Source organism: Oryctolagus cuniculus, chromosome 5, assembly GCF_964237555.1.
Source record: "Oryctolagus cuniculus chromosome 5, mOryCun1.1, whole genome shotgun sequence".
Lineage (NCBI taxonomy): Eukaryota > Metazoa > Chordata > Mammalia > Lagomorpha > Leporidae > Oryctolagus > Oryctolagus cuniculus.
The window spans coordinates 144,840,775-144,853,177 of NC_091436.1; the positions used below are offsets into that span (position 1 = coordinate 144,840,775).

At 44.9% G+C, this 12,403-nt stretch overlaps 1 protein-coding gene across 1 annotated transcript; it reads left to right on the top strand.

Annotated features, from left to right (window-relative positions):
• Window positions 1-1,410: 1,410 nt before the first annotated feature.
• Window positions 1,411-12,070, top strand: FAM8A1 (family with sequence similarity 8 member A1). Its single transcript, XM_002720864.5, has 5 exons — window positions 1,411-2,243; window positions 3,245-3,365; window positions 6,011-6,134; window positions 6,979-7,118; window positions 8,515-12,070. Exons 1-5 carry the CDS (start codon window positions 1,529-1,531, stop codon window positions 8,657-8,659), a joined length of 1,245 nt encoding a protein of 414 aa, XP_002720910.2. The 5' UTR covers window positions 1,411-1,528; the 3' UTR covers window positions 8,660-12,070.
• Window positions 12,071-12,403: the final 333 nt, after the last annotated feature.

Genomic DNA, 12,403 nt, shown 5'->3' on the forward strand with positions numbered 1-12,403 from the left:
CTGCAGGCAGCAGCTTTACCTGCCAAGCCACAGCGCTGGCCCCACGATCTTATTTTAAAGGCAGAGTTTAGAGAAAAAGTGTGAGATCTTCCATCTGCTGGTTCGCTCCCCAAATAGCTACAACAGCCTGAAGCCAGGAGCCAGGAGGTTCTTCTAGGTTTCCCACAAGGGTGCTGGCACCCCCAGGTGCATCAGCAAGGAGCTGGATGGGAAGTGGAGCAGTTAGGCCTTGAACCTGGGCCTTAAGGGATGCAGGCATCACAGGTGGTGGCTTCACCTGCTAAGCCACAACGCCAGCCCAATACTCAGTCTTAATAGTTTTTCAAGTGTTGTGTCCAAGTCTCTATCCAGCTCATTAGCTTCTTAGACGTTAAGCCTTTTAGATGCCCCTGAGCAGTCAAAAATTATTCTGGGCATCATCAGTAAATACTCCATGGGCTCTTGGCCCCTGTTGGCCCTGATTCTGGCCAAAGTTATACTACTACGACTGAGGGAACTAATCCAGTTAAGGACATGGGAAAGCATATTAAAATACTAGTCTGTGGGAACAGCGCTGTGGCGTAGCAGGTAAAGCCACTGCCTGCAGTGCCAGCATCCCATATGGGCTCGGGTTCGAGACCTGGCTGCTCCATTTCCCATCCAACTCTCTGCTATGGCCTGGGAAACAGAAGATGGCCCAAGCCCTTGGGCCCCTGCACCCACGTGGGAGACACGAAAGAAGCTGCTGGGTCCTGGCTTCGGATTGGTGCAGCTCTGGCCATTGCAGCCAGGTGGGAAGTGGACCATCGGATGAAAGACCTCTCTCTCTCTGCCTCTCCTTCTCTGTAACTGATTTTCAATAAATAAATCTTTTTTAAAAGGCTCCCAAACCCTGGATATAATCAGGGGTTCTTTCCCCAACAGGAAAACAGGCTTAAGGAAAGGTTCCGCTCTGCGGCAGCGGGAAAGTTTTTATGGACACAGGCTCGCTAGCTCCAGCATCAGGACCAAGACCAGCTTCTAAATCAGCAATCTCTCTTCCCGTCGCATCCCAAAACAAGTCCCAGTTCAGTTTGGCTGTCGATGTGTTTCTCCCAAGTGCACAGACATTCTCGAGCACAAATGGCGAACCACGCTCTCGGCTCGGCGAGGGCAATGGCGGCGCTGGCCCCGGGCCCGTCCCGGAAATCCCCCTCCATCCAGCCGAAGTTTCTCACGGGACATCCGGCGCCAACCCCCCGGGATTCTCTAGAGAGGCCTCAGGCCTTAGACATCACTCGATTAACCATAAAGAGGCGTGGGGAGCCGGACTGCCGACGGGACAGGAACCCAAAAACCCCACACCAGACACAACAGCCCAACCTCCCGGCCTCCGGCGGCCCCGCGCAGCGATCAGCGACGCCCCCCGAGGGGCGGGGTTTCCGCTTCCGGTGGCGGATTGTTGACGCCTGCGGCTGCTGCGGTGGCGAAAGGGCCGTTGGGGAGGGGCCTCTGAGGGGAGGGAGACGGCGCAGTGACAGGTACCGCGAAGGGTGCTGCCGAGGCGACGATGGCAGAAGGGCCCGAGGAAGCCCGAGGTCGCCCTCCCGGGCAGGACGATGGCGGAGGGGACCACGCGCCTGTCCCTTCCCTGAGAGGCCCTCCCGCAGCCGCCGGCCCTTGTCCCCGAGACGCGGCGCCAGTCGAACCCCAGGCCCCGGGCCGGCCGCCAGCCCCGGCCCTCGCGCCCGCCTCCGCCGCTGCCCCGGAGGAGTCGGAGCCGCAGCGGGAGCTCAGGAGGCGAAGAGAGGCGGCCCCGAGCTCCGGCGCGGGGCTGCAGGAGCCGGCGGGCTGCGAGGCGGCCGAGGCCGAGGCGCTGCGGGAGAAGCCGGCGCGGCTGAGCGCCCGCGAGTACTCGCGGCAGGTGCACGAGTGGCTGTGGCAGTCCTACTGCGGCTACCTCACCTGGCACAGCGGCCTGGCCGCCTTCCCCGCCTACTGCAGCCCCCCGCCGCCCGCTCCCAGCTACGCTACGGCCGCCGCCGCCCCCCAGGCCGCGGCGCCGCCGCCCCCGCAGCTGGCCTATTACAACCCCTTTTACTTCCCGAGCGCCGGCGCCGCGGGAGCGGAGGCGGGGGCGGCTGCGGGCATCAGCACCCCGGCCCCGGTGGCGGGCCTGGGGCCGCGGGCTCCTCACGTGCAGGGCTCGGTCCGGGCCGCTCCAGCGACTCGTGCGGGATCCGCCGCGCCTTCGCGCGCCGCCAGCGAGAGCGGGCGGCAGGCAGGTGAGCAGCGCGAGGCGCGGGGGGTATCCCGAGGGGGTCTTCGGGGAGGCTGCCTGCAGGGTTTGCGCCCCCGTGGGGACGGCCGCGGCTCCCGGGAGTGTGCCCGGGCCTTACACCCCAGTGCCGTCCACCTTGAGAGCAGATCGAGGGCCTCGCGCCCGGGTCGATTCCCACGGGGAGGAATCTGCCCTGGAGAGCGAGGTGGAGAGTTAGACCCACTTGTGCAGAGACTTGACTGGCAATGCTGGAGTGCGCTGCCTAGGGGCTGTGGGCCTGACCGATCCGGAGGATTTACATGAATGCAAATGGAGTTCCCAAGTGTTGGCTGGCCCCTGCTTACTGCTTTCGGAGCCTCCTTGTTAACTTCTGCTTGGGAACTAGAAATGGCTTTAGTTAGCTACGCTTGTTAGAGTTTGTATTCAGCCACCGATATGTGGACCGAGAACCAGTTGGTGCCTGTATATGAGCCTGAATCAGAATTGAGGATGACAGGTTGATGACCCGCGGATTTATTTTCTAGAAAGTAAAACAATGACTGAGGGGAGGGAAATGTGAGATACCGGGATTTACTCTACACAGTATTTATTTATGCTGTACTTTATACCGTGGGTGTTTATACTATAGTTTACTCGAGTTTTACCTTTTTCTCTTAAAGTTTAATTGAGTGTCGCCTAGGTGTGATCACCTGGATTCTCCTAATTTGAGTCCTGCTGAAATGTTTTGGGTACTTGAATCAAACACAGCTGTGAAATCAATCTTTGAACATTAGAGTGATGAAAATAAATTTTAAGCAGTTTATTAAACACAGTGCAGTGGTATCGCTGTATTTTAGTAATACATACTCTTGTTGGGATCAGTATGACTAACTGATGCAAGGTTGTGAATATTCATAATTACTAGGTTGTACCTTGACTTTGCTTTCTCCATTCTTACTTGCCTTGTGCACTAAAGCCTTTGTGAAATGATCATTTTTTCATAATTTTCTTTTTTTTAACTTACAGGCAGGGAGTATGTTATTCCATCCTTGGCCCACAGATTTATGGCGGAGATGGTGGATTTCTTTATTCTGTTCTTTATAAAAGCAACCATTGTCTTAAGCATTATGCACCTCAGTGGAATAAAGTAAGTTAAGCACCTTTGTAGAAGAGTTTGAATTTCTACTGTTTAGAAATTATTGAGTTCTCTTCATGCCTGCAAGTGACTATAAGGATAATGTCATGATTTCTTTCTAAAAGCTCTGTCGGATTTATTTCCTACTGGACCTAAGAAATAACTACAAAGGAGAAAAAAACTCCTCATACATTCTGTAAGATCTGTGAGAATTTCACCCATCAAAAGTAGGTAAAATGATCCTCCAATCCTGGTTTGTTTTCATTCAACTATTCTTGGGCCAGGAAGCAATTTCTCTCTTATTATTCTGTAGAGAGAGTCTCTAACGACAGAAATATAAAGAGCTTTTGGTGGGTGAACTCCTAATTATCAACTAGATGTATTTCCAAATGGCATTGCTTACCATGAGCCCAGTCCCAAGAGAACTGCAAAGTGAGACATTTATTTGAATAACCCTCTCCTGAGATTAAAATAATCATAACAGCAGTTCTCATTTGCTAAGCACTTTCTGTATGCTAGGCACTTAGCTCGCGTCTTTATATGGCGTCTTATTTCATCTTAGTACCACTATGAGGTAGAGGCTAATACCTCCATTTTATAGAGATTGAAATTTGAGTATATGAGAACCTAGGCCCAGAATTTTAAAGGTTACAGAAGTACTAAGTGACCATGTCAAGATACAAACATGTGGTCAATTTTTTTTTTTAGATTTTTTTATTTATTTGAATGATAGAATTACAGAGAGGAGAGAGAGAGAGGAAGGTCTTCCATCAGCTGGTTCACTCCACAAATGGCCACAGTGGCTGGAGCTGTGCCAATCCGAAGCCAGGAGCCAGGAGTGTCTTCTGGGTCTCCCATGTGGGTGCAGGGGCACAAGCACTTGGGCCATCTTCTGCTGCTTTGCCAGGCCATGGCAGAGAGCTGGATCGGAAGAGGAGCAGCGGGGACTCAAACTGGCGCCCATATGAGTTGCCATCGCTGCAGGTGGAGGCTTAGCCTATGACACTGCAGCACCGGCCCCACATGTAGTCAGATTCTAAAACCCCTTGCCAGGAAGCTAGTGTTTCTGCTAGTCCTTCCTGCCCCCTCCCTCTCCTGTGCCTCTATACATCTGATCAAATTCCAGCTCCTTTATGTTCCTTCTCCTGAATGGCTTTCCACCCAGACCATTTCCTCCTCACTTTTCATCAGATCATTTTTCATCATCACTGCTTCTTCCTGGTCCTATTACTGTCATCCTTGAGTTGATTATGGAAAAGTCTTTTTTTTTTTTTTTAAATTATTTATTTATTTGAAAGGCAGTTAACAGGCAGAGGCAGAGGGAGATCTTCCATCCACTGGTTCACTCCACAAATGGCTGCAACGGCCGGAGCTAGGCCTATCTGAAGCCAGGACCCAGGAGTTTCTTCCAGGTTTCCCACGTGGGTGCAGGGGCCCAAGGACTTGGGCCATTTTCCCCTGCTTTCCCAGGACATAGCAGGGAGCTGGATCAGAAATGGAGCAGCCAGGTCTCAAACTGGTACCCATATGGGATGCTGGCAGGGCACTGCAGGCAGCAGCCCCTGATTATAGTAAAAGTCCATCTCTGTCCTTTTTCTGATATAAAGCCAAGTGATTATAAATCCTGATTCTTTTTTAAAAAATATTTATTTATTTATTTATTTGAAAGGCAGAATTACAGAGAGAAGGAGAGGTGTCTGCTGGTTCACTCCCCAAATGGCTGCAACAGCCAAAGCTGGCCCATGCAGATCCAGGAGCCTAAGCTTTATCCAGACCTGCAGCGTGGGTGGCAGGAGCCCAAGGACTTGGGCCATCTTCCGCTGCCTTCCCAGGCACATTAGCCAGGAACTGGATCAGAAGTGGAGCAACTGGGGGCTGGCGCTGTGGCGTGGCAGATGTAAACCTTGGCCTGCTCCCTGCTAATGCACTTGGGAAAGCAGTGGTGGATGGTCCAAGACCTTGGGCCCCTGCACCAGCGTGTGAGACCCATAAGAATCTTGGTGAGTGAACCAGTGGATGGAAGACTTCTCTCTCTCTTTGTCTCTACCTTTCTTTGTAACTGTCTTTCAAATAAATAAATCTAAAAAGAAAAAAGTGGAGCAACTGAGACTAGAACGAGCGCCCATATGGGATGCCAGTGCTACAGGCAGCAGCTTAACCAGCTGCGCCACAGCACTGGGCCCTAAATCCTGATTCTTAATTATTGTCATCTCTCATACCTAACAGTGGAGCTGTACCAAACTGCTTATAGCGTCCATCCCACACTCTCTCCCTCTAGAACTTTCTTCACTCATGTCTGTTCATCCTTCAGCTGCTGGCTTATGGGGCATTCCTGGGAAGCTTCATTAGGTTCAAGTGTATCTGGTGTGGTTTGCACAGTGTTGTGTGGTTCCATCACAGCTCTCATCCCACTGTGATACTGCTACTTTTTATTGTTCTGTTTTCCTGGCTGGGTTAGAATCTCCCGAAAAGCAGTGACCATTTTGAATTGATTAACCATGAAATCCCCAGGGCTGCTACGGTACCTGCTCGTGATAGCATTGCGTACATAAGCTGATGAACATTTGTAAAATTAGCTACAGAGAACCCAAATGTTTGTTTAGAAAATGCAGTTTTTCTGATAATTCTTTATAACCCCAAACTGTTGTTTTGTGTAGGGATATCTCTAAGTTTGCTATGCACTATATAATTGAAGAAATAGATGAAGACACATCAATGGAAGACTTGCAGAAAATGATGGTTGTGGCTCTTATATACAGATTATTAGTTTGTTTCTATGAGGTAAGCTGCTGACCAGCAAATATTAACAGTGTAATTTTAGATTTTTCAACCCCAAACAAAAGAAGTAATGAAATTTATAATCATTGTATTTTTCTTTACAACTTTTTTTTAATAACAGCAAATGATTGAAAGCAGTCTAAAGGATTAGTTAAAAAGGTGAAGTTTGGTGCCAGTGTATCTATCATGCTTTTTAAAAAACTTATTTGAAAGGCAGAATGACAGGTGGAGAGGGAGGTAGAGAATTGATCTTCCATCTGCTGGTTCACTCCCTAGAAGGTTGCAACAGCCAGGTCTGGGCCAGGCTGAAACCAGGAGCCATTTGGGTCTCCCACTTGAGGGGTCCTGGTACTTGGGCCATCACCTGCTGAGTTCCCGGGACATTAGCTGGGCACTGGTCAGAAGCAGAGCAGTGCCTCTTCCATGGTTTTCTTTTCAGATGTCTTCCTACTTTTCTGTTTTATCCAGGTTTTAATTAACATCTATTAGTTTTTAGGTAGAAAATTCTGGGGAGAGAGTTTAGTTTCCTTGTAATATTTCCAGTCTTAGAAAATCAGATAAAATTCCACTCATAAACAGATGACCACCCAAAAATATACTTCTGTGCTACTTGTTTCTGTGGAAAAACATTTCAAGTTTTACAACTAGCTAGACCTATAATGGATCATAGAGAAATATTATAGTAGATATTGTGGTACTGCACATTTTGGAGACTTGTAGAAATGCATTAAATGGTTAGCCTTGGAGTATTCTATGCAGTTCTTCCAACTTGGAATTTTTAAAACATGAACTAATATGGCAAGAAAACGTACTGGTGATTTGTTTTTCGATTATCCTCTTTCCTTAGATAATCTGCATCTGGGGAGCAGGTGGCGCAACCCCCGGGAAGTTCCTGCTAGGGCTTCGAGTCGTGACATGTGACACGTCAGTGCTGATTGCTCCAAGTCGGGTTTTAGTGATTCCTTCCTCTAATGTTAGCATTACAACGTAAGTCCTTTTCTTAGCCTAGTTTATATACTTATGAAACTAAATAATATTGCAGCATTTGATAGTGTTTTTAAGATCGTTTTCTTCAAGCCAGATAGGTAAGCTTACATTTGTTAAGTTTAAGATGGAGCTTTATGACTATTTCAGCTGTTATATGATTGGAGGCCCCTTTCACCAAGCATTTTCAAGGTGATCATTTCACGGAACATAAGTCACAGTACTGAGAGGATGCCTTGGGAATGGAGGCTTCATCAGTGCCCCGTGCCCAGGGTTCCTGTTCTCTAGATCGGTGGAAGTTGGGGCAGTTGCTGACTTGCCTTGAGACTCGTTATGGTAATAGCTGCCATCCTCCCACCTAAGAGTTTTGACAGGCATGCTCTTGAGTGCTAGGGCTCGCAGTACCTCAGGACTGCTGGCTGGCTGTTGGCGTCTAGCTCCAGGGGAAAGGTAAGCTAGTTCTAACACAAGTCGTGGAGGTGAGTGGGTGGTGATCAGTTGTGCCAAACAAGAGGCTGCGTGGAATTGTTGCTGGAATGATTCAGTCGATTGTACATGAAGACCTAGGAAGGATTGACTCTTAAAGAGCCATGATGTTACTGACATCCTCAAGTTTTCCCCTCAGACTTTCTGGTAACCATTCTGGTTGTGTCTTTTAGTCAGTAATGACCAATGTTTATTGAGCACTTCTTACATACGAGGTGCACCACTAACACTGAGTATGTATTAGCTAACTTAATCCTAGCCTTTTCATAGTGATAACTGTACCCCTTTTTCAGATGTGGAACACAACAAGTGCTTAGTAGAAGGTGGATTTGAAACCAGTAGTCTGGATTCAGTGCCGCATACTCTTAGCCACTGCGCTTTTCTGTAGCCTTCCAGGCCACATAAGGCAGAAATCTAACATTAGTAGGGTGACACTCCAGTCTTGAGTTGTTAGGCTTTTTAAAGTTTTTCTTAATCACTGGATCCCATAAAAAGAGCTGATAAACACACACTAACTTAATAACTTGCTTCATGAAAGGTAGAAAATAGGACTGCAGGAAGCATGTGGTTTAGAAGATACTAGAAGCATGGAGTAACAATGTGACTATGGGAAGGTAAACAAGGGAAACTGCCGTCCTTTTCTTCTAACAGACTATTAGAGAATACTGTAGATGCTTACTAGTTCATATTCTAAAACCATGGAATCGGTGCTTTTCTTGTGAAAGTTCTAAAGACTTTTAGAAGTAGCCCACGTGTTTGCATCACAATGTAATGTTACTTGAAAATAACTCAGATATCAAAGTAAAAATTCCCTCAATTATAGTTTGAGTATGTCGGAACACTTTAGGATACCATCAGTCTGTATGTAGTTATGATATACAACTTACCTGATACTTTTGCTTTAATTTTTTAGGTCTACCATACGGGCTTTGATCAAGAATTTTTCTATTGCTTCTTTTTTCCCTGCTTTCATCACACTACTGTTTTTTCAACATAATCGAACAGCATATGACATTGTAGCAGGAACCATCGTGGTAAAGAGGAACGGGGTCAGATGATGCCCCAGAAAAACCTGAATTCCATACTGTTTGGAATAATGACAAGACTAAATTATGTATCAAAACCATCAGTATCCCTGGGTAGCATTAATTGATGATTTAGAAATTAAAGCAGTCATTCCAGTGCGATTCAGGAGACTGTTCTGAAAGTATTGATTTTACTTGAATGCCAAAGAACTATTCCAGAAGAAAGATCTGTTAAATTCAAGTGTTAAAAATTCTTAGATTGAAAAGAAGGCCAGTGGTTTCATAATCACCAATGGACAACATATATACTTTCTTAAAATCTAAGACATTAGAATTTGCCAAAAGCATTTTCAGCTTTGAAATCTCCAAATGAAACTTCAGAATTTTACTTTGGTTTATCCCAAAACGATGGAAAATGTCCGGTTGTGTTTTGTAAACGCCTACATCATTTCATCTTTAGATAACACTTCTTGAGAAAACTGCTGTCTGGTTTTTGATGGGAGTGAGGACAAACTGGAGAATCCACTTACCCTCCCGTCCCAGGCAGGAGGTGGTGAGTTAGCTACAAAGGAGAGGGGCAGGTAATGCAGGCCTAGCAGGTCCCTTACCTGAAGTTTTGCAATCCGTACTGTGCTCACCGCAGTAATGATGAACTTTGTAACTATCCTCAACGCCTAAACACACATTTGGGACAAGTTTCGACAAGTTTCTCATGATGATGAAAAGGTATTAAGTCATATTGCTATATTATCAGTGAATTTTTAAAGAAAAGGTAAGTTTTAGTGATTGCTTTTAGTGGGAGAAAAATATATATTGTCATTGTAAATTTAACTTACAATTCATGTGTATTTTCAGTGCCCAAAAGTCAAACTATAAATATGTGGGGAAAACTTCATCAGTTGCGTAATTACTGTAAAACATTCCTAGTATGTATGCAGCATGACAAAAGTATTAGTGCCCTTCAGTGTTCTGAATCTGAGTGTCACTTTATATACCGCATACTCACATTCAACTTTCCTTTTATATTTTATATGGTTCCATGACTGCTGAAATATCAGATTCAAGAGTCTTATAGTTCATCGTTAACTCTACATACGTACTAGTAGCCTGTGAAATACTGACAATTTTTTCCCATTATGAACTGTTCTTTGTATAGTAAGGGGGTGTCTCACTCCCAGACATTATTCTGGGTTATTTAAGCTCATTTTGGGGCCTGCAAGGGATGGAGTTTTGGGGAAAATGTTAAGCAAAGTAATATTTTGTTTATTGCCATTTATTCTTCTATTGAAGCAAAATTGGGGTCTTTTGTGCACTTTTTGGATATCCCATTTACCTCTTTTGAGCTATACCTGTGCTATTTCTAGTTTGTTTTATTTGATTTTTAGGCATTTCTTTACTCTGATAATTATTTTCCAAAAGAACCAAAACACTAAATTGTATTGCACAGTTCAAAATCAGATTGCTTTAGCAAAGGACCAATCTAAGTTTTGTTCCTGGTCTTTACTAGCAAATACAAGAATGTCAGTTTATCACTGTTATCAATTTTTATAGTGAGTTTTTCTTTGACACTTACAAGTGAAAATACACTTACTGTTTATAGAAATTTTAACTGTCCTTTTATTACCTTTTTATTATAGAATTTCATAAACCATGCTTTTCACAATTTTTTATTAAATCAGACTTCACAGAAAGGCTGTTAAATGTGTCAGAGTACCAAACAGATTACTATGATTCTTCACAGCAAAAATCAAGAAATCAATTTTTAAAAATTACAAAAAATTAGTTGCAAAAATTAACATTTAGTGTATACACTAGCATTGGTGTATATTCTATTTTTGCCATCGGCTGGGGAATTCAAATTGAAATGTCCTTCAGTTCTTTAGCTCTGCAGTACATCTTTGCATTTATAATCTCTGCTCAGGTCACAGGTTTGTACTTAGGCTTTCATTTAAACACTAAAAAAGGCAAGCATGTCCAGTTCGTTATTAAAAAAAAAACCTGCACATTTGCTGTCCATGAGCCATTGAGATCTGACTGTTGGGATTCAAGTTATACTGTACAGCCCAACATGATGTGTACTGCTCAAGTGTTATTACTTGGTCTGGCTTTGTAACGAAACCCAAGTCTGCCTGTGTATGAATTCAGCACTTAGGGAGAGATTTTGGTTCCCAGATTAGAAAAAAATGTCAAAATAGTTGCAGGAGAGGAAACGAGGATTTAGTGCTATATTTTTTTCTCTTGGGATTGTGTGGGTCTCCTTTCTTTTCAGAACACAATAGTATATTTCACTTACAGAAATACTGATTTTCTGCATCAAAGTATCATTTTGATGCTGAAGCTCTAACCTAGAAAGGCAAAGGGAACAAAACCTAGGATTGAAACCAAGTGAGAATACTGTTTCAGTGAGCATGTCCTAAGTTAAAACTGTAGGACTATTGTTATCACTGTTAAAGAACAGACTAGCAACTAATTTAAGCAGCCAGAAAATCTCCGTGCCCATTGCTGGGTAGTTAGTGCACCTTCAGAAAAGTTAGTGAAGAGTGACGTTCATGTTGGAGCCCGATGGTAGGGAAGTGTGTGGATTTCAGAGTACTCTGGACGGTAGGAACAAACCAGCAGTGTGTTAGTAAGCCTTCACTTGCCAGTATTATCAAGATAACTGAATTGCTCAAACTTTATCCTCTTAAGAACAACCTAATTGAGATCCCCAATCTGTAACTTCTCTGCCGTTTGAGTTTCTGTTAACACACTTTCTTTGATTCCTAACATACTTCTTCATGGTGTTGATAATTTTTATACAGATGGGAATTACTTACATCTTAACTGGTAAATCCTTTAGCACCAGCTCAGTTGTCACTTCTGCCTGGCCCCCTTTTTTCTTTTTTTTAATTTCACCCAGTATTTAAAACTGAAAGAAACGCGTTCTCTTTGAAGGCTACTTTGCCTAAATCAATGAATTTTTATGCTTTGTATCACTTTGACAGTAAAATGAATTTGTCCTCACCAATGACTTATTTAGGTATTTTATTTATGCACAAATTTTTTCCAACAAAGGGAAAGTAGAGATTGAAAATCACTAATTGCCGCTTGGTAATACAGGGCTTTTGGTGGGGGAATTGCGATATTAAATGCCTTCAGCCCACACTTGTCCCCTTTGTTTCTTTGAAGAATATGCTTAAATAAGAGTATTTCTAAATTCTGGTTACTGCCATTGCAGTTATTTGCTATTCCCCATCCCCAGTACCAAAGGCCATCTTCAGACATGTGCTTGCCTGGGTGAAGTTCATTTCAACTGTGTCTATTTCCTCACAGTTCTTAACAGTAGGGCTTTACCTGTAACAGTACCTGATGGTCTGCTATAAATAAAATTCAGCATTGATTTCAGTGATCTGTATACCACCAATTTGTATTCTTTGTCTCAATAAATACTTCATCACCAGTGCACATGTGTTTTACTTCTTTGAAGTTTTTGGAATCTCCTGATTAGGGAGACTTTGCTTCCAACACAGCTAGCTCTTTACTGCCAGTGGCTGCAGTCAACTATGTGCTTTCAAAAAGAGGGCTGGCGCTGCGGCTCACTAGGCTAATCCTCCGCCTGTGGCGCCGGCACCTCGGGTTCTAGTCCCGGTTGCTCCTCTTCCAGTCCAGCTCTGCTGTGGCCCGGGAGTGCATCCGCATGGGAGACCAGGAGGAAGCACCTGGCTTCGGATCAGCACAGCGCGCCAGCCCTAGCAGCTACTTGGGGGGTGAACCAATGGAAAAAGGAAGGCCTTTCTC

Excerpts from the sequence above, each read along its gene's own strand:
- FAM8A1 (XM_002720864.5), top strand. The coding sequence starts at position 1,529 with ATGGCAGAAGGGCCCGAGGAAGCCCGAGGTCGCCCTCCCGGGCAGGAC. Across the intron at positions 2,244-3,244 it reads CGAGAGCGGGCGGCAGGCAG|GCAGGGAGTATGTTATTCCA; the intron begins GTGAGCAGCGCG and ends TTTAACTTACAG. Across the intron at positions 6,135-6,978 it reads TATTAGTTTGTTTCTATGAG|ATAATCTGCATCTGGGGAGC; the intron begins GTAAGCTGCTGA and ends CTCTTTCCTTAG.